Source organism: Rattus rattus, chromosome 13, assembly GCF_011064425.1.
Source record: "Rattus rattus isolate New Zealand chromosome 13, Rrattus_CSIRO_v1, whole genome shotgun sequence".
Lineage (NCBI taxonomy): Eukaryota > Metazoa > Chordata > Mammalia > Rodentia > Muridae > Rattus > Rattus rattus.
This window is the reverse complement of record NC_046166.1, coordinates 64352112-64373022: the sequence shown is the minus strand read 5'-3', so window position 1 is coordinate 64373022 and position 20911 is coordinate 64352112. Positions and strand designations below refer to the sequence as shown.

The following is a 20911-nucleotide window of genomic DNA, read 5'->3' as shown; positions in this document are numbered from 1 at the left end:
CGGGATTCTGGGAACAATTTTAGTTGGTACATAAATGCTAGGGGCCAAGAGGCGGGGAGGGTTGTTGGTTGGTTGTGGTTTGTTAAGTAGTGGTACACAAAGAAGAAACAAGAAGAAATCGGTTTTCCTGATGGTGGAGATCAACCTCTCCCGAGGAACTCGATCAATGTCCCTAGTCAGCAGGAAGTAGTCTACTGATAACACTGCCCCCTTCAGACCCCTGAATCTTTTCCTCTCTATCCTTCTCCCTTTTCTAGTGTTAGGGGGTTGGAAGGGTAGAGAAGGGTGGAAGAAAAAGGGACCCACCAAAGTAGCCAAAGTCAACCACACTAAAATCCTTACAATGCCCCGTAAGAAAGCGGAGTGCTCTGCCCCTTTTCTTGGGATCCCATACGCCCAGCCCGACCAGTCCCTCACGCTGGGATGATGAGCCTGAGACCACTCTCCTCATCCTGTTCCTTTTAGAAGCTCCTCCCACCAACATCCCACAGGCAGATCCCCATCTCAAAGCTTAAGGATTTTCACTCACAGGTTACCTCATAACTCACTTCCCCAAAACCACTCCATTTGACCTTCCAACACTCTCACCTCCCTAGCAACCCTCCCGGCCTCATTTTTTTCTCCCCTAGAGTAGTCAGACAATGACATCAGAAAGTCAGACAAGTGCGTGCTTTACTGACTTGCCGGCTGTCAACAGATGTCTATGGGTAGGATATAAACTCCAGTGGGGGAGGAGTCCTTTGTCAACCTGTTCTGATACCTGCTGTGTTCCCACTGCTAAAAGCAGTGCTGACTCAGTTTCTCAGCATTTGTTGAGTATGTGGGTGAACTTCTGTGGTTGTGGAGAACTGGAATATCGGTGGGTCCTGACCCTACTTCTTATCTGGGGTTATCTTTAGCCTTCCTAATAACTGTTGCTGACCTAACATCCATCCTTGCCTGTTAGGTAAGTCACTGTGGTATGTGCTGACCTCTAACGTCTCCCAAACACAGGGTGAGAATACCATCCGTCAGACAGCGGCTATGGCACGGCACACGTTTTCCTCCCTCGCTGTACCCCACCTATCTGACACTCCTATGATATATTTAGTTTTCACTGTTCCATGTCTATACAAACATTATGAAACCATTACCATGCCAGAGCGTGCTATTTAAGGTATCTGTGCTTCCCCACCATTGTTGCCCACACTTGGCCTCAGAATACTTGTTCTCCATTGGAAATGATGGCTGGGTTTTGCATCCGCTGGTAAGAAAAAAAAATCAGGTCTCTGGAAAAAGTCCTAATGACTTCAAACATTTATTCAAGGAAATCTGTTTAAAATTGATCATAAAAATGGCTGCATATTAAACCAGCAAGTCAGCAGCTCCACTGTAGGTGAATGAGGGCAGCCATGAACAAAAGCCCCATTTCTCCCATCTCCCAAGGTTCTGCTGTTTAGAGAATCCGAGAAGACGTGAGAGGAGGGAATGTTAAGAACAGCAGCCTACTTGGTGCCCTCAGCCACAGTAGAGGAGAAACAAAATAAAATGTAGGTGCTTCCAACCTCTTGCTTCTTACTCGAGTAGACTCGAGGGATGGTTGAGGTTTTTCAGCGAAAACAGCTTCTACACGCCCGCCTGAAGTGCCATGGGGACTGTGGGCCCCTGTCCTGAAGTCTCCTTACCTCCCAGGGCCTGCCACTCAGGACCTGATATGAGAGTGGCTACCTCAAACGTCTCTGAAATGCCTTCCCCATCTGGCTTCCTTCTGCCGATGTTAATCCCCTCATCAAGTGTTCTCCCAGGCAAACCTCTGTTCTCTGTGGTGCAGCCAGGCTAAGGATGGTCCGTCCCAGTTCTGCTTCCCTGCGGATGACGCTGCTATTCTGGATCCATGTTCTTGTATTTTACTCTGTGAGATCAGGAAGCCCTGCAGCACTCCACACTTGGCTTAATGGTGTGTTCCCCATTAAGTAGCTTAGTCCATTGCTCTACGGATCTCTGTGGCCACAAGTCATCCATCTTCGCCATAATGTAATAAGGACCGCCTTCCCTCAGGTTCCCAATGAGACTCTCCTCCTTTCTACCTAACGTCTCGCCACAACTGCTTTTACTGCTCTTCTTATTCCCGCCAACACTCTGGCCAACCGCTTAGATGTCTCTAGAAAGATCCAAGCTTTGTTTACATACGGCTCCCGTCTGAGCCCTCCCCAGCATCACCCTCACCACCTGTTTAGACTGATCTATGGTTTTTCTGGCCCGATCTCCCAAACTCTTTCAGTCACTACCTACTTCCCGATTCCAGGTACTTGTTACAAGGACACTCTTCATTACCAATCTCTTAGTGTATCTGGGCAACTATCACAGACAACGCAGTCATTTATAAAGAACAGAATTTTATATCTCACCATTACAAGGCAGGCAAGAAATCCCAGATCAGAGCCATTGGTCAGTGTCTGGTAAGAGTTGCTTTTTACTCAAGGTGGTGCCTTGTTGCACTGTCTGGAGGGAAGAACCAGAGTCCTCACTGGTAGATGAGAAAGAACGGGGCAGGAGGCAGGGAGCAAACAGTTTCCATTAAGATTTCCCACATGAGCACTTAATTCCAAGTTCACGAGGACTCAACCCTCACAGCTCTGTAACCTCCTAAAGGGAATATCTCTTAAGACTGCTGTGCTGGGATTACATTTCAACATGAATTTTAAAACAAAAACATTTAAGCCAGAGAAAGGATACTAGAATAAAAGTTGGATATGACGGCAAAGGCGGAGAACGCTCAGAAAAGCAGGGTGGGATTGTGATTTTTACAGATCTTAGACATCAGCAAAACTGGATGCACTGTTCATCTATCCAAATACACAAGACAATGGTTTTTAAACACAAAAGGCTGAACTACAGGGCTGCAGTTATAGCTCAATGGTAGAGTATGTGCTTGAAATACCTGTGGCTCTGGGTTCAAATCCAAAACAATACAACCTGGGTTATAACAAGTGCAAAACAGAGAACAACAGTCTACAGTGCTCTTTGCCTGCTTGCCCTGACCCTTGCTGCCAAGTTCATCCCCTCACTAGGATTGGGCCCACTTTCTCGGGGATTCTGGTGTATATCAAAGGCCTGACACATCCAACTTCATGGACAGAACAACTACTGGGTTCTTGTGCTTTCCATTGAGAGGAGCCATTGTTGGAATAGTGGAACCACAGTCTGTAAACCACTCCAATAAATCTCATTTACAGAGAGAGGTGGGGGTTCATTCTATCAATTCTCATTCTCTAGAGAACGCTGACTAATACATGGAAGAAAGGTGGATGTGTCCTGTATGCAGTGCCCGCACCCATGTGTTTGAATGTGCAGGTGCATGTACCCATGAGTGAATGTGCAGGTGCATGCATCCATGTGTGAGTGTGCAGGTGCATGCATCCATGTGTGAATGTGCAGGTGCATGTACCCATGTGTGAGTGTGCAGGTGCATGTATCCATGTGTGAGTGTGCAGGTGCATGCACCCATATGTGAGTGAGTATTCAGGTGCATGCACCCATGTGTAAGTGTGCAGGTGCATGCACCCATGTGTAAGTGCGCAGGTGCATGCATCCATGTGTGAGTGTGCAGGTGCATGCACCCATATGTGAGTGCGCAGGTGCATGCACCCATGTGTAAGTGTGTGTGCAGGTGCATGCACCCATGCATGTGAGTATGCAGGTGCATGCACCCATGTGTAAGTGTGCAGATGCATGCATCTATGTGTGAGTGTGCGGGTGCATGCACCCATGTGTGAGTGTGCAGGTGCATGCATCCATGTATGAGTGTGCAGGTGCATGCACCCATGTGTGAGTGTGCAGGTGTGTGCATCCATGTGTAAGTGTGCAGGTGTGTGCATCCATGTGTGAGTGTGCAGGTGCATGCACCCATGTGTGAGTGAGTGTGCAGGTGCGTGCACCCATGTGTGAGTGCGCAGGTGCATGCACCCATGTGTGAGTGAGTGTGCAGGTGCATGCACCCATGCATGTGAGTGTGCAGGTGCGTGCACCCATGTGTGAGTGCGCAGGTGCATGCACCCATGTGTGAGTGAGTGCGCAGGTGCATGCACCCATGTGTGAGTGAGTGTGCAGGTGCGTGCACCCATGTGTGAGTGCGCAGGTGCATGCACCCATGTGTGAGTGAGTATGCAGGTGCATGCACCCATATGTGAGTGTGCAGGTGCATGCACCCGTGTAAGTGTGCAGGTACATGTGAATGTGAATGTACATGCATGTTTGCACAGGTGGAGACCAGAAGAGGACATAGGAGGTTTTCCTCTATCACTCTCCACCTTCTCCTTTAAAACAGGTTTTCTCACTGAAATGGAAACTAACTAGCCATTTTAGCTGAGCTGGCCGGCCAGCTAGTTCCTATCAGCCTGTTTCTGTCCCCACATCCCACACTGCTGAGTTAACAGGCAACCACGGCCATGCCCAGTTCTCTACACGGGTACTGAGAATTCTGACTCAGACCCTCAGGTTTGCCCGGGTGCTCTTACCCTCTCTCTCCTCAGCCCCAGTACTATTTTTTTATTATTAACTTATTTATTTGGTCATGTTATTATCCCAATCGTAGCCTCCTCCCTCCTCTGCTCTCAGTACCCCCTTACACCTCCCCCAATTCCAAACCCCCCTTCTCTCAGGAGAAGAGGAAGCCCCACCATGGGTACCCTGTCCTAGCACATCAAGTCACAGCAGGACTGGGTGCATCCTCTCCCACTGAGACCAGACAAGGCAGCCCAGCTACGGGAAAGGGATCCAATGGCAGGCAACAGAATCACAGACAGTCTCTACTCCAATTGTTAGAGGACCCACATGAAGACCAAGCTGCTCATCTGCTACATGTGCCTAGGCCTAGCCCATGCTTGCTCTTTGGTTGGTGGTTCAGTCTCTGGGAGCCCCTGTGGACCCAGGTTAGTTGACCCTGTAGGTCTTCTTGTGGTGTCCCTGACCCTCTCCGACTCCCTCAACCCTTTCTTCTTCCTCCTCCTCTTCTTCTTCTTCTTCTTCTTCTTCTTCTTCTTCTTCTTCTTCTTCTTCTTCTTCTTCTTCTTCTTCTTCTTCTTCGGTCAGGTGAGGTACAGACGCATAATTTATTATTACATTTTATAACTGATATATATGGTTATATATATTTTTTTCATAACCAATAAACTGACAAAATAATGAGGAAAATGCAATGTGATCAAAGAGTGAAAATGGGGAGATGCAGGGACTCTTTCTGTAAGGGAAACAGGTACAACAAACAGCTAGGGCAGGGCACGAGGCGATGGGAGAGACAGCAGAATAAAGGCTCCCTCGGTGGATGGCTGGGTGGATGGCAGTGGGAGGTGGAGGTGAAGAGGGGGATAGGTCCTCAAGATCCCAGACAGGTAGAGAGGAGGGTCAAAGGTATTCGGTTCAGTGACACATAAGGCGATGAGGCAGAGGGCTGGGTGTTCAAGGCCAGCCTAGCCTACAGATCAGGGCCTGGCCTCCAAGAAAAAGAAGGGAAAGGGGGAAAAAAAGAAACAAACAAACCGACCAAGTTACAGATCTAAATAACAATTGGGGACTAGGGGAGAGGGGGTAAAGCCAGGAAGAAAAGTTAAAGACAGCGTACCCGAAGTACCAGTGTTCTACAGGAAAGAGTAAGGAGAGACAAGGCTGAGCCCAGGGCCCCTCCCAGGAGCAGTGACAGCCCGTAAGATTGTGACTATCAGGGAAAGCGCAAGTCAAAGGTACGGCTGAGATAAGGAACACACTGCTGCCAGCGCCAGCTACTCAGACGCCTGACATTTTGACACCAGCAAAACTTACATTCTGAAAGGGCAGATTTCACAATCCCTGGTCATCGATTGGCTAGGGGGTGCAGCTCTGTGTGCAGGCACAAGGCCCTGAGTTCCATCTTGCCCTGGCCAGTTTTTATGTCAACTTGACACAGGCCAGAGTCATTCTGCAAAAGGAATCCTCAGTTAAGGCAAGGCTGTGGGCGGGTTTTACATTAATGACTGATGTGGTTGGGCCCATCCCATAGGGAGTGGTGCCGCCCCTTGAGGGGAGGGGTGTTACTGGTTGAGAAAGCAAGCTGAGCAAACAAACCAAGGGCGAGCAAGCCAGGAAGCAGCACCCCTCCATGGCCTCTGCATCAGCTCCTGCCTACAGGTCCTGCCTGTGTGTGTTCCTGTCCTGACTTCCCTCCAGGAGAGGTGGGATGTGGGACTGTGATTTGAAATGCATCCTTCCTCACCAAGTTGCTGTCGGTCACTGTGTTTATCACAGCACTAGACATGCCCCAGTCACGCCCAAAGGAAAATAAAGCTTTTCTGCTTTATGAGACGAGTCTACCTTCCATCTGCTACCTTCCATCTTTAACTTAGTTTAAAAAACAAAAACAAGAACTGAGGGATGGGGGTGTAGGCAGCACATTTAAGGCAGAGGTCTAGCCCCAACATCACAAGGAAGGAAGGAAGGAGGGAGGGAGGGAGGGAGGGAGGGAAGGAAGGGGCATTGTCAGAGCTTCACCAGGCAATGCTCTTCTCTCATGTGATTCAGGACGACGTCGAGTCACCTGACCAAGGTGACACCTTACCCTGTGGTTATTGGTGATCAGCAACCGCGTCTCTACTGTGGCCTCCCCTTCTGATTCAAACTGAAATGATTGCCAGTAAAGCATTTAACATCCAGCCACGGGGCTGCAGAGTTGGCTCAGTGGTTAAGAGCACTGGCTGCCTGCTCTTCCTAGAGGACCCAGGTTCGATTCCCAGCACCCACGCAGCAGCTCACAACCATCTGAAACTCCAGTTCCGGGGGATCTGCCACACTCTTCTGGGCACCAGGAACCTAACCTGATACACGGATATTTATGCAGGCAAAAACACTCATGCACACAAAGATAAATAAGTAATAAAGAGAATAAAGCTGAAAAAGAAGAATAAAAAGCCAGGCTTGGCCATTTAGGCACTGAAGCATCTGCATCACCTGGTGATCAATGCCACATAGAGAACCCCCTGAAGAAAAACACAGACAGTGAAATAATGCTATGAAAGGTACCTTTACATACTATGCAGAAGAAAGAGGCAGACTGTAGTGAAATTACCTGTAATTTCAACCCTGAGTGGGGAGACTATTGTAGATCAGCCTGGGCTACACAGTAAGTAATGGGCTAGCCAGTGCTACACAGCAAAACCCTCCTATCTCAGAAAAAGAACTACATTATTACGTATAGTTTGCACTCCCTTCAATACCCAGACACTTAAGAACAACCAATGACACAGTTTGGACTGGCCTGGCCTCTGGGGCAGGGACCAAACAGCCCACTCTGTCCTTGGAAAGCATGATGCAGAGGATAAATGTTAAATGTTCTAAGTGTGTTTAAGCATCTCAGAGTTGAAAATTTAAGCCAAATTCATTAGTTTAGTAACATTAGATGGTATTATCAAGCATCATAAAGGAGACCCTCCGTTTTGGAGAAAACTGGTCGGGCTGACCTAGGACCAAACACTACTACATTTTCTCTTATTAACATGCTCCTTTGAGTGAGTTATTTAACTTCTGCATGAGTTTCCCCGCCAACACGGCCTGGATACCTTTTGCAGTTCTAACAGTGCCCGAAGTTAGCCCTGATCCGGTGAGACAAGGGCTGGCCACGTAAGAGTCTCTAATTCTAGCAGGTGCTACCGTGCACCTGAGTGACTGACTGTAGGAAGTCGGGGTCCTGCACGACCTTAAGATGGATAATTCAGTACGGCAGCTCACTGAAATGCATTATTAAGGACACAGTGCAAGAACAGCCACATGGAGGAGGTGCTCAGAGCAAAGAGGAGGGGATCAGTTCCCAGAGGCGCCGAGCCTTCTGTAGACAGACAGGCCACCCACACAGCCAGAATCTTCACAAGGTTCACTTCCTAGAAACTCCCCAAACTCATCCTGTAGGGGTTTTATGGAGGTTCTGCTTGGTAAGCAGGATTGGTAAAATCATGAGTCATTTGTGATTAACTAATCCAGTCCCTTCACACCCTCAGAATGTGTGTGCGTTGGGGGGTGTGGGATTGGGGGTGCCACGGAAAGTTCTAACACCCAAACCAAGTGACTGGTTTCTCTGGTGACCAGACCCAGTTATAAAGTACATCAATGTCTCCTTCTTAACAGACCCCAGTGAAGCTGAAGGGCTCTTCTTGTGAACAATAAAACGCTCTCTCCTCTCACTCTGGATGAAGAAACCTCAAGGTTCAAGAAGCCAGGACAAAGATCAAATACCCGTTTCCTATTCTCCAACTTACGCCTCAGGACTTGGACACTTTGGAGGCTCAGAATGCTTCGCTGAAGTCTGAACCACTTGGATCTCTAGTCCAGTGGGAATTTGCCCGGAAGTCTCGTCTGATCATTCGCTAAAACAGAATCATCCTCATCATCCTGTCCTTCCTCATCCCCTTACCTGAAGGGGACCCTGCAGTGTCTAAGAGGGGGATCGAACCCACTAGACTGAGAATAAAGACCTACCTGGTTCAGATTGACTTCACCAGCCTGGATCAGACTTCAGCGAGTCTAATGCCAGGCAGTTCGTCGCCAGAATGTTTAAAGCACCATTTTGGTAAAGGTTTTCAGGCAACGATCATTGCAACCTAGGTGTACAGTAAAGCTCAAGGTGTGACTACATAGAAACTCCTTTGCAAAGCACACATGACCACAAAGGCAGCTTCTATAGCCAAAAGGCCTAGGATCTAGTGTGGTTTTCAGAGGATGGTAGAAGTCAGCAGGCCATAAAGTACTCCTGACATCTCCCCTAAAGGTAGATAATGGTCTAGGGAGGGAAGAATCTGAGATAATCGTTCTAAGGAATTTGGGTGAGGTCTACCCCTATAGCGGAAGGTAGGTGAGTCTGCCTCCGCAGATAGCAAAGACACCCCAGCTCGATTAACAGTTCTGGTTCTCTTAGTGCTTCTCTGTGAGTAAAGGCGTTGTGCCCCCAACACCTACCCTGTTGTTTACACTCAACACTCCTATACTATTCTATAAGAAAGTCTAAAGGAAACGTCTCAAGTCATAGCTGGATCCTCAGACCTTTGCATTCCTGAAACAATATCCAAAAACAAAAAAAAAAAAAACAAAAAAAAAAAACCCATGTGCTGAACAACAGGGACAAAATGGTTAATATCGGGCTGAGACCGGGGACATAGTCGCTAGTGGAATGCTAGAGGCCCTAGGTTGGTCCTAGGCACAGAGTTAAAACAAAAATCTGCATCAAAGCATTCATAAGCACAAGACTGTGGGTTTGACTTTCAGTACTGCAAAAACAAAATAAAGACAAAGCAGCATGAGTCGTAAGAACTGAATGAGAGAGTGAACACACGGGAGTATAAACCAATACAACATCACAAGCATAGTAGGTTCAGTGACTTTGCCTACAGCCATTATCAGTGTACTTCAGAAGTTGGTGAGGCCAACGTGAGCCAGGGCGGTTAACCAACTGCTTTCAAGGAGAGGAACAGGTCTTGAGTTTGACCTGATTAGATAAAGACTTTACTCTCTCGTGGGGACACTTCAAGAGATAGGCCGAGCATCTCCTTTTCTGCTCTGGCCACCCCTACCCTGTGTGGGCTGTCTTCCCACTCTAAGAATTACCTACTCAGCAAACTCTCTCCCTGCCGATTAACCTACACTCCCTTCATGTCTACACACCAGAGGCTAAATGAATTTCACTAACAAGGGACGCTCAATAAAACTGCTGGATTAATTCATTTCAGAGACCTGTACAAAAGGAGCAAGCTCCAGTCCAGCAATCCAGACCTAAAGCAATACTCGCAGTATTAAATTCTACATTAATGACCAGCTGAATGGCTGGGTGGCGGCACCATCATGAATCCTGAGGACCTAAGTTTGCTGAAAGGAGGGAAAAACCAACTCCTGAACGTCTTCTGCTTACCTCTGGACCCAGAGTCTCTTCCCCCTCCCCTTTCTTTCCCATATACACATACATAGATTCATACATTCATACATACATACATATTTTTTTAATTCAAGTACAAGTAAGGCAAGATGACTCACTGGGTAAAGGCACTTGCTTTTAAGCCTGATGACCTGAGTTCAGTCCCCAGGACACACATGAGCACTAAGTCCAGCAAGATGCCCCTGACCTCTATCACACACACACACACACACACACACACACACACACACACACACACACACACACACACACTTAAACAATTCAAGTGCAAAGATCATGTCAACAGGGAAAGAAAGTAAGCAACCGCCATGGCCACCCACGAGGGGAACCATCAACAGCTAGGACACTCTAAGAAACAATCTCCAAAATACAACTACATGAAAGAAAAAAGTGATTTCAATTAGGCAAGACAAAATATTTTAAAACAACACACAAATCTTCAAGAATTCTTCACATGCCCGCGACCTACAAGTTTCAGTATTTGCTCATTGGAGACGCACATGAAGAAAAGAACTGAAAAAGAGACCTGATTTTCTCGTGTTAAATATTTCTGTGCTGTGTGCATCTTTAAGGGACTGCATTAATTAACCGCTTGTATTATTAAAATGAACGCCTTTAAGCCACAGGACTTGGATGTAGACCGTCTGAGAAGCCAGGCATTAGCCAGGCATTAGCGAGGCATTAGCACTCCTAGGCGCAACTAGAGTTTTTTCACAGCAACCCCACGACCGGGGAAAGTGCTGGGCTCGACACGGTTGAACACCAGAGGGCTGGCGAGTAGCACCCTTGATCTAGAGGGCTTTCCGCCCAAGCCACTCCTTGAGCTGGATTCTCGGGGGTACGTGTCCTCAGTCACGAGTACTGGAGGAACAGAGGAAAATTGCGCTTCGGGCAGGTGCGTACACGCTGCGGTCCGGGGAAGGAAACTTACTTTCCGACTGGCCTCTTTGGCTGTGACCTTTCTCTCCTGTTCAGGCATTGTCCCCACAAACGCCAACTTCTTCCTGGGATCCATCCCCGAGCCCAAAGGTCACCTGGTCGGGGGAGGGAAGAGCGACTTTACAAGCCAGGGAGAGGAGGCGCGAAGACGCGCATCCGTGGTTCCTGGGGAACACAGGGCTCAGATCTCCCAGCCCCGGAGCTGCGGAATCGGGACAGCGAGGTCCGCGGTGCGCTGCGGACAGGGTGCAGCGGGGACCACAGTCCCAGGGCGCCCGCTCCTGCGCAGCCCCCTCTCCACCCAGCGTCCCGCTACTGCGGCCGCTGGGGACTCGCCGACACTTCTGAAAGAGCGGAATCTGTACTGGAAGATTAGCTCGCCGCCCGCCCGGACCTCCCATTGGGTCCCAACCGGCTGCCAGCGCCGTGGTGGGGGCGGGGCGGGGTGCCCTCAAGGGGGCTACCGGACCCGAGGGGCGAGCGAGGTAGGAGGGGCGGGAGAGCCGGCTGTCCATCACAAGCCACGCCCCCCCGCCCACCACCGCAGTGGTGTGGCCCAAGTGGGATGGGCCCGTGTGCGCCCCGCCCCGCTCCGCCTGTGGGAAGCGGCTATTTGGCTACCTGCAGGAAGGCGTGTAAGTAGGGGGCGTGGCTAACAGCGCACGCTCTCTCAGGAGCCAATAGAATAGTAGAACAGGCAAGCGCTTCCGGGCTGCGAGGGGAAGGGTGGGCTAAGATGGCGGCGGACACAGGGAGCTGGTGCGTGTACGCAGTGCTGCGGTGAGGAGCTGGTGGCCTGAGCACAAGAGGGCGTGGAGGGGCTTGGGGCAATCCAGATAAAGTCTGTAGAAAAGCTTTTATTCTCGTGCCTCAGTTTACCTCAGTTGTCCCGCATGTCTCACCAACTGACCCCTCAGCCTTTTCCTTACCGGTTACCTGCTGCTTCTCTGCTTCGTAAACCAATTGGTTGCTTCTTGACCATCTGTTGAGTGATTGCCTTCCTGGTTAATGTTTAAAGTTGTAAATATATTGCTTTTGTTTTTAAGATACATAGGAATTGCAGAAGTTAAAAGAGGAATGTTAACCACCCGGTGATTACTACTATTGTAGTAGTTCCATATTTCAAAAGATGTTCCTATCTTAAGACGGCCTGCCTAAGTTCATATGTATTTTTGTTCAGGTTGAAAATTTAGAGCTGGCGTAAGAGCGTTCTGAAAAGCACGCATTATTACCAAAGTTTGTATTACATCTTCATTTCTGTACTTTCTGCCTCAAGGTCTGTAGTGATTGCTAAAAAATATGAACCGGCTAGGTTGTTCTAGCACATTCTTGACCTTTTCCTGCTAAATAACTGGAATGCTGCCAGCTCTGTACGGTGCCCGTTGTAATGACTCCCTGCATTATAATGGTGTTTGATGAGTAATCCATAACCTTGAATTACAGTTACCTTTCTTTAAAACATCTTGTTTAAATATGGGTATATATTGGCTAGGAACCAAGTGTTTGCCTAGCATGTATGAGGCCCTGAATCACCTCAATCACTACCACTCAGGGGGAAAAAATAATTTGAATATTTCGTTACCAGACTTAGAGAAATTCTCTCTGATACTTAATATTAAGCGAATGTATAAAAAGTAAACCTTAATTTGTAGCTGAATTTTTAAATTAACAGCAGGTTGATTTTTTTTCACCTTTTATTTATTTCAGATTTTTTTATTCACTCTTCTTTCCTGGACTAATTATATGTGGAGTTCTGTGCATATACTTGGTCATTGGCCTTTGGGTTATCAGGAGACATCTACAGAGGAAGAAAAAGTCAGCCTCAACCAGCAAAAATGGAAAAGATCAAATGGTGGTTGCATTTTTCCATCCATACTGCAATGCAGGCGGAGGAGGAGAGAGAGTTCTGTGGTGTGCTTTGAGAGCCCTGCAGAAAAAGTAGGTATGCATCTTTCTTAGCTAAAACCCCCCTCGCTGCTGCTTGCCTCCTAAGATCAGACTAAATTTTAGTTTACACAAACTTCAGTGTTACTGGGCTGTTATCCCAACTTGCTAGAGTCTAAAGTGGGAGGATCATTGGAGCCTAGGAGTCATAATCCAGCCTGGGCAACATAAGAAGTACCACTCAGAGGGGGAAGAAAAGAAAAGCTAGCTTTTAAAACCTCCTTTTATTGCAGATAAAAACACTAAGCTACATGAACAAAATCCGTCCAAGACCCTTCAGGATGGATGGAGAGGAACTCATAATACCCCACCCATCAGTGAAAAAGCCTTGCGGGAGGCATAGTGCTTTGTGCTGTAGCCACTAGGAAGTTGCCTTTGTTTAAAACTCTCCACCTGTGCTCACTCAGGCAACCCTAATGAAATGCCCACACACCAGAAAAAGACAAAGAGGGCAGGGGAAAGGCTTGCTGGGAAGAAGAGATTCGTTGGACTGGAGAGGATGATAAGTGCATGGTATACGTGAGAGCAAGTAGGGATAGTAACGTCAGGGAAAATAACCTACTTGTTCTTGGTTTTATTGAGGCAGGGTCTCACTGTGTAGCTCTCTGGCTGTCCTGGAACACACTCTGTAGACCAGGCTGGCCTCAAACCCCCTGCCTCCCAAGTGCTGGGATTTAAGATGTGCACACTAGGCCCAGCTGAAAATAATCTTCAAAGAGTGTTATAAAATATATAAATCTCTGATGTCCGTATGAAACCTATCCAGGTGAGAACATAGTCCCAGATTCCCTTAGAGAACAACCTTGAATTATCTTAAGTGCCAAAATTTTTGACTTAGTTGGCATGCTTTTTAGTTGAAAAAGGTTTACAATTTTTAACCAAAAAAAAATGAAATAAATAAGTATGTAGTTTTGGGAGAGTATTCATGTGTGCTTGTGCATGTAGAGGCCATAGCTGGTATTGGATTTCTTTCTCAGTTGCTTTCCACTTTTTGCTGAGGCAGGATCCCTAGCTGAACCTGGACTTCAGCATCCCTGCCAATCTAGCTCGGCAGCTTGCCCAGAGGTCCCACTTGTCTCTGCCTTCCAGAGCAGTGGGATCACGCATGGCTGCCACTTTATAAGGGCTCGGGGTACAAACATGTGCTTTATCCACTGAGTCATCTCCTTGGTCTGAGTCCAGTGTTTTACTGTTATGTTAGTAGTCAGGGTATAATTGTGTGTGTAGGTTACTTACAATGTGTTTAAAAGATGTTATATTAGAACTAGTTAAGTAGCTAAGGAAGTCTGAAAATTGGGGTAGCAAGAAAACAATGTGTATAACTGGACTTTTTTTTTTTTTTTTTTTTTTTCCCCTCGGAGCTGGGGACTGAACCCAGGGCCTTGTGCTTGCTAGGCAAGCCTTTACCGCTGAGCTAAATCCCCAACCCATAACTGGACTTCTTAATATGGAAATTACTTCTAAAGATTTGATTCCTTTTTATTTTATGTTTATTAGTACCTACATGTATGAAAGGCATAGGATCCTTATGAACTACCATGTGGTACTGAGAATTGAACCAAGGTCTTTTGTAAGAACGATGAGTACTCTTAGCCACTAAGACATGTCTCTAGAACCAGGAATTAATTTCTTTCTTGTTTTTTTTTTCCCGGAGCTGGGGACCGAACCTAGGGCCTTGCGCGCTTGCTAAGCAAGTGCTCTACCACTGAGCTAAATCCCCAACCCCCAGGAATTAATTTCTTAAAGGAATGTGATTAACTGCCCCCAGCCAGTTAAACTTCATTATGTAGTTTACATATTTGGGGGGTAGGGAGATGTTAAAAAATGAGAGGAGAGAATACTAAGTAGTACTTTAAAGTTATGATTGTATCAGGCTGGGAGGGTAGCTTAGCAGTTAAGAGCGCCTGGCGCTCTTCCAGAGGACCTGAGGTCAGTTCCCCGCACCCACATCAGAAGGTTGACTGCTGCCTAACTCTAGCCCTAAGAGATCTAATACCTGCTCCTGCCTTCCAGAGGTAGCTCGTACGTGTGGCCAATACTCACACAGTCACAGACAATACACATAAGTAAAAATACACCTTAAAAAAGAATCATGATCCAAACCCAAGACAACTTTAGGGGGTCTTAGGTTTTTGTTTTATTTCATTGCCAGTTTATAGGAAGAATCATTAAGTAAGGGCCCCACCCATGTCTTTATTTGTTTTTTGTGAGGCTAAAGGTTGAACTCAGGACCTTGTGTATGTTGAGCAAGTGCCCTACAGCTAAACTCCTTAAAATAAACACTTTCAATATGTCCTAAAAATGCAAACCTCTCATTAATATGTCAGAAATTTCTGTTGGTGTTTGCTCCATTTAAACCCATAGGAGAAGGAATGGCAAATAGGTAGACATGGCATCAGTCTCCTCAGCTAACTAACAAAATACCTTCAGCTGGGTGGGAATTTATCTCTCATGGTTCCAGAGGCTAGGAGTCCACAGTCATGAGCCAGAGGACGTGACTCTGTGCGTCACCGCTGCTGGCTGTACTTTCCTGCTGTGACGGGGTGAACAGACTCCCTTAGTCCTCCTCCAGGGTACCACAGAGGGTCTGAGTGTAGCTCAGGGGTACAGTGTGTATGACACATGCACAAGAAGACTCAGTCCCCGTTCCCCCATTACGAGTCCCTTTCCTTTCAGTGCCCTTCTACTAGAGACAGATTTCAACAGACAAATCTGCAGGTGACAGGCAGAACTCAGCACAGGCCTCATTTGAAAGATTGAGACTAGGAGCCCAGAGGAGATGGAGTCCGTTTTAACTCAATAAATGAAAAATGGTAGAAAACATTTTAGTACAGAAATCAGTTTGCTTATGATTATAAGGAAATTTTAACATTTGGCTTAATTTTAATGTTAAGTGTTAATGACATTTTATTCCAGATATCCTGATGCAGTCTATGTTGTGTATACTGGTGACATTCATGTCAGTGGTCAACAGATACTGGAAGGTGCTTTCAGAAGGTTTAACATCAAGTTGGTTCACCCAGTGCAGTTTGTTTTCTTAAGGAAACGCTACCTTGTGGAAGATTCTCGCTATCCTCACTTCACATTGCTAGGCCAAAGTCTTGGATCCATTCTTCTTGGCTGGGAAGCTCTGATGCAGCGTGTTCCCGATGTGTACATCGATTCGATGGGCTACGCCTTCACACTGCCTCTGTTTAAGTATGTGGGAGGTTGCCGCGTTGGGAGCTACGTTCACTATCCCACTATCAGCACGGACATGCTGTCTGTGGTGAAGAATCAAAATCCTGGATTTAATAACGCTGCTTTCATTAGCAGAAACGCTCTCCTCAGCAAAGCAAAGCTCATCTATTACTATTTATTTGCTTTTGTTTATGGCCTTGTTGGATCTTGCAGTGACATAGTCATGGTTAATTCTTCATGGACACTAAACCATATTCTCTCACTGTGGAAAGTCGGGCATTGCACTAACATTGTTTATCCACCTTGTGATGTGCAGACATTTCTGGACATCCCTTTACAAGAGAAAAAGGTGACCCCAGGGCATTTACTGGTTTCCATTGGCCAGTTCAGGCCGGAAAAAAATCATGCTTTGCAGATCAAAGCCTTTGCTAAGTTGCTAAATGAGAAGGCAGCTGAGTCCCGCCATTCTCTAAAACTTGTCCTTATTGGAGGATGTCGCAACAAAGATGATGAGTTTAGAGTAAACCAACTGAGAAGACTGTCTGAGAATTTGGGAGTTCAAGAAAATGTGGAATTTAAAATAAACATTTCATTCGATGAATTGAAGAATTACCTGTCTGAAGCAACAATCGGTCTGCATACCATGTGGAATGAGCATTTTGGGATTGGTGAGTTTTGTTTTGTGTTTTAACAAGTTATTTGATACCGCAAGATGTGCATAAGGTCCTAATAACATTCCTGTTGCTGTGACAAACATGACCAAGGCAACTTAGGAAAAGAAAAATTGGGAGCTCATGGTTTCATGGGGTCAGAGTCCATGGTAACAGCACAAATGCATGGTGGCTGAAAACTTCCATCTTGAACTACAGATTGGAGTCAGAGAGAAATGTACAGAGAATGGTGTGAGTCTTTTGTCAAGGCCCGCCCCCAGTGACACACCTCCTCCAACAAGGCCACACCTAATCCTCCACAGACAGTTCCATCCACTGGAAACCTTATATTCAAATATATGAACTTATGAGAAACATTCTCCTTCAAAACTCTTCAGTCCTTTTGATAAAATATTGTTCTGGAGGCCTCTACTTAAGGGTATAAATCACTCATATATCCTTTAATATATAAGTATACATTTGTAGTCTATCAGTTGTGTTCCTTTAGAGAGCTCTGACTAATACAGAGTGACACAGGCAGCTACAGATGTGGTGAAGATGGCTGGAGGAAAGAGAGCAAGAGGAGTCTCAGGAAAGAGCTGAGGAGGAAGAGGTGAGCAGGCAGAAGAAGGGGGGGCTGCAGAAAATGGTTGTGGAGTGTATTTGGAAACATGGAACTGGTATTTGGTGACAAAAAGCTGGGCCCCAGGCTGGCACTGGAGAAAGAAGGGGGTTATCAGTGACCTAGGGAAAGCAGCATGGCCAGAGAACAGGAAGCACAGGTGAAACCAAGCGCGGTAGGCTGAGCAGTGGCAGGAGAGCAGCACTGCTGGCTCTGTTAGGGAGGGCAGGGAGAGCGCACAGCTGGGAAAGGCTGGGGCGGGGCCTTTACACTCCATGCACATTTGACAGGCAGTAACCAAAACGTGCTCAGTCCACCTTGCTGCTGAACTCTGTCCAGCTGTGCACCTATGAGCATAGCGCACTTTAGTTCTCTAAGGTTGCTAACACTTACCTACTGCTGTTATTGGGCCTCTTAAAACTTTACTTTTGGTGTTTTCTTACTCTTGTTTCTGATTCTTGTTAATCTTCTGTGGTCCTGGCAATAATGTCTAGCCTTCTACTTTGTGTAGTGTATTCATTTTTTCCCTTCTTTGAGACAGGGTCTCACATGGTCCAGCCTGGCCTGGAACTTGCTATGTGACTGTGATGACCTTGAACTCTTGCTCTTCCTGCATCTCCCAATGGCTGAGATTGTAGGTGTGCACAGTCATATGGAGTTTCTATGTGGTGCCTCAGTTCAAACCCAGGATTCACTCTACCCACTGAGCTCCGCCCTCACCCCAGTGTACTGCCTTTACAGAACATCTCTGTAGATCCCATCTAAGGACCCAAGATGCTAGGGAACCATGCACTGGGTGAAGTGCTCACTGTGCAGCATGAGGACCTAGGTCAAATCCCAGACCCATGTAAAAGGCAGCGGTGGCAGCGCACCTCTGACCCCACCACTAGCACTGCTGGTAGTGCTGGAGAGTCTAGGGCAGCGGTTCTCAAACCTCGTAATGCTGCAACCCATTAATACAGTACTCGAGTCATGGTAACCCCCAGCCATAAAATCATTTTTGTTGCTACTTCATAACACTAATTTTGCTACTATTGTGAATCATAATGTAAATACCTGTTTTCTGATGGTCTTAGGCAACACGTGAAAGAGTCCTTTAATCCACAGGGATTGTGACCCACAGGTGGAGATCAACTGGTCCAGTGGATCATTAGCTCATTGGCCAGTGAGTATAGATTCCAAATCAGTGAGTGTCTCCACAATGAGTGGAGAGCAGTAGAGCAAGCTGAAGTCAACTCATGGCCTCCACAGGTCCATTCAGAGGCAGGTGTGTGTGCGCGCACACACACACACACACACACACACACACACACACATGGCCCTTAACATCATTTTATGTTGTATCATGTTAATCAAACTTAAAGGTCTGGTTTTTGTTTTTCCCTCTCAGGAGTTGTGGAGTGTATGGCGGCCGGTACAATTATCCTCGCACACAATTCCGGAGGCCCAAAGCTTGACATCGTCATTCCTCATGAAGGACAGATAACTGGATTTCTGGCTGAGAGTGAAGAAGGCTATGCTGAAACCATGGCCCATATTCTCTCTCTGTCCCCAGAAAAGAGACTTCGAATCAGGGAAACTGCTAGAGCATCTCTGAGCAGGTTTTCCGACCAGGAGTTTGAAGTAGCATTCCTGTGTTCCGTGGGAAAGCTGCTTACTTAATGCCCAGTCTGCACATTCTCGATGTTTCATACAGCGTGGAGCTGGAGACAGTGGGAGAGCCTGGACTTGGTGTGTGCAAGTCCCTAGTTCCACCTCCAGCGCCAAAAGTAAAAGGAAATACCGTCACGTGTAAATATTTTCTAACTTTATTCTTTATTGTAATAAAAGCAGCCTGAACAATATTCTTAGCAACATGTGTATAGACAGGACAGTAGTTAACAAAAACGGCAGAATTAATCTATATGGAAAACGTAATCTCGGGTATTTTCTCTTTTTTTTTGCTTTTTTGAGACAGGGCCTCTCTGTATAGCCTTGGCTGTTCTAGAACTCACTCTGTATACTAGGCTGGCCTTGAACTCAGAGAGATCCACCCGCCTCTGTCTCCCAAATGCTGGGACTAAAGGTGTGCCACTGCACCCAGCTTCATGTAGCTTCATGAACAGACTTTACCTACTGTTTGGTCTCAAAGTCTGAACAGTACAGATCTCAAAGAAAACTACCAATCAAATTTTCATATACTCATGCATCTTTTTAATTTAATATTTTCCTTTCCTTGTCTTAATCCTTGAATGCTCCTGCCTCCACCTCCCAGAATGCACCAGTGCATACAGAAATTGCAGAACTGATGGTGGAGCCCGGGGCCTCAGTCTAGACAAGCATTCTACCAACTAAGCTGCATCCTGAACCCCAAGTCCTGCTTTTCAAACCACTTTTGCTTTAGAAAACATAAAATAACACTTCTGGGGTTCTAGTTTGTTTTATGATGATGGAGGACCATGTAGAGCCTCAAACTGTAAGGAAGAGCAGGGCCGTGAATGCTGACCACCTCAGAGTGCCCTGAGCTGATCTCAGACTGACTTCCAGAGGAAAGGGAAGTGCTGAGAGAAACAGCAGGTTATCAGCTGGCACTTTAAAATGTATTTGTAAATTTTTGGATTAGATTCTGTTTGACAGGTGGGTTCAGGGTTAGAGATTGAACCTAGAGACATACTCGTGGCACACAAGTGTTCTAACCCATGAGCTACTTTCCTCAACCCCAGGAGTCTGAAAATAATAGCATGGGTAACCCTTTTAAGTATACCTACTAATTTTCTTAAAAGGAAAAAGAAACTTCAAACAGGCATCTCTAATCCTATTCCTAAAGTATCAGATGGGGTGGACTGATTTCTTCAATGGGTACGTACGATATGTTGAAGTCAAAACAGGCAGCAATCTCTCCCAGAACGAGGTTTCTGTGGAAATTGGGTTCTGTTTAGCACTCACCCTAGTTCATTTGTATGGGTTTCTCATCTCCTAACTACTGAAGGCTAAAAGTCAGCCTCAGTTCATTCAAGAGAACATCAAGCTGAGTTGCTCTTCTGAAACTGACCATGTTGTATGATCCTGCCCACATACTGTGAAAGACCATGAGATGGCATTTTGAAAGAAAGTGCCAAGTGGTAGTTTGCATACTGGGCTGCCTCACTTCAGTTACAAATAGCTGGCCTGCTAACACTGAAAGCTATGCATCAACCTTTGGGGGTGTTTTCTTCTGAAGTCAATGTATTTATTAATACCTTCAGCATTATGATAACCACATGTGAAGTATATGAAGCCTCCCTGAAGATTTTAAACTTTGATTTAGTTAAAAGTAACCAAAGATTCAGTGATCTGATAGAAATGTAAGAAGGTGTGGGGGCTAGGGACACTTTTAGGGAAGGAAATAGATAAAGGAGGGAGGTCAGAAAAATAAAAATAAGGACACCTGAAAAGCCATAAGGAATCATTCTATTAAGTATTTACCAATAACAGCAACAAACTGTGTGTGTGTGTGTGTGTGTGTGTGTGTGTGTGTGTTTCTGTGTATAAGTACACATGTAGTTTTAATGAGCTTTTCTCTTCTACTGGACTGACAGATGACCCAAAGACCAACACACACACACACACACACACACACACAACCCAACACCAGACATGAGAAGTGTCTTTTGAGGTTTTGGCCAGGGCTAT

General features: G+C 46.4%; 2 protein-coding genes across 5 annotated transcripts in view; one reads left to right on the top strand and one right to left on the bottom strand.

Annotated features, from left to right (window-relative positions):
• Atp7b (ATPase copper transporting beta) overlaps positions 1 to 11048 on the bottom strand; it is a 75991-nt gene extending 64943 nt beyond the window's left edge. The window contains exon 1 of the mRNA XM_032918680.1: positions 10857 to 11048. Coding sequence (XP_032774571.1) covers positions 10857 to 10940 — 84 coding nt within the window. The 5' untranslated portion in view covers positions 10941 to 11048. The remainder of the gene's footprint in view (positions 1 to 10856) is intronic.
• Alg11 (ALG11 alpha-1,2-mannosyltransferase) lies at positions 10743 to 19177 on the top strand. 4 transcript variants are annotated; one of them, XM_032918684.1, is made up of 4 exons: positions 10743 to 10820; positions 12572 to 12802; positions 15725 to 16656; positions 18651 to 19177. In XM_032918684.1, exons 2-4 carry the CDS (start codon positions 12714 to 12716, stop codon positions 18920 to 18922), a joined length of 1293 nt encoding a protein of 430 aa, XP_032774575.1. In that variant the 5' UTR covers positions 10743 to 10820; positions 12572 to 12713; the 3' UTR covers positions 18923 to 19177. The 4 variants fall into 4 exon arrangements, with proteins under 4 accessions (XP_032774575.1, XP_032774576.1, XP_032774573.1 ...); XM_032918685.1 differs by lacking the exon at positions 10743 to 10820 and adding an exon at positions 11279 to 11349; XM_032918682.1 differs by lacking the exon at positions 10743 to 10820 and adding an exon at positions 11416 to 11644.
• Positions 19178 to 20911: the final 1734 nt, after the last annotated feature.

What these genes read in the sequence shown, in the direction of transcription:
- Alg11 (XM_032918682.1), top strand. Translation starts at nt 11,601, where the DNA reads ATGGCGGCGGACACAGGGAGCTGGTGCGTGTACGCAGTGCTGCG. An exon ending in TTGAGAGCCCTGCAGAAAAA is followed by an intron (nt 12,803 to 15,724) that starts GTAGGTATGCAT and finishes ATTTTATTCCAG; the next exon opens with ATATCCTGATGCAGTCTATG. An exon ending in GAATGAGCATTTTGGGATTG is followed by an intron (nt 16,657 to 18,650) that starts GTGAGTTTTGTT and finishes TTTCCCTCTCAG; the next exon opens with GAGTTGTGGAGTGTATGGCG.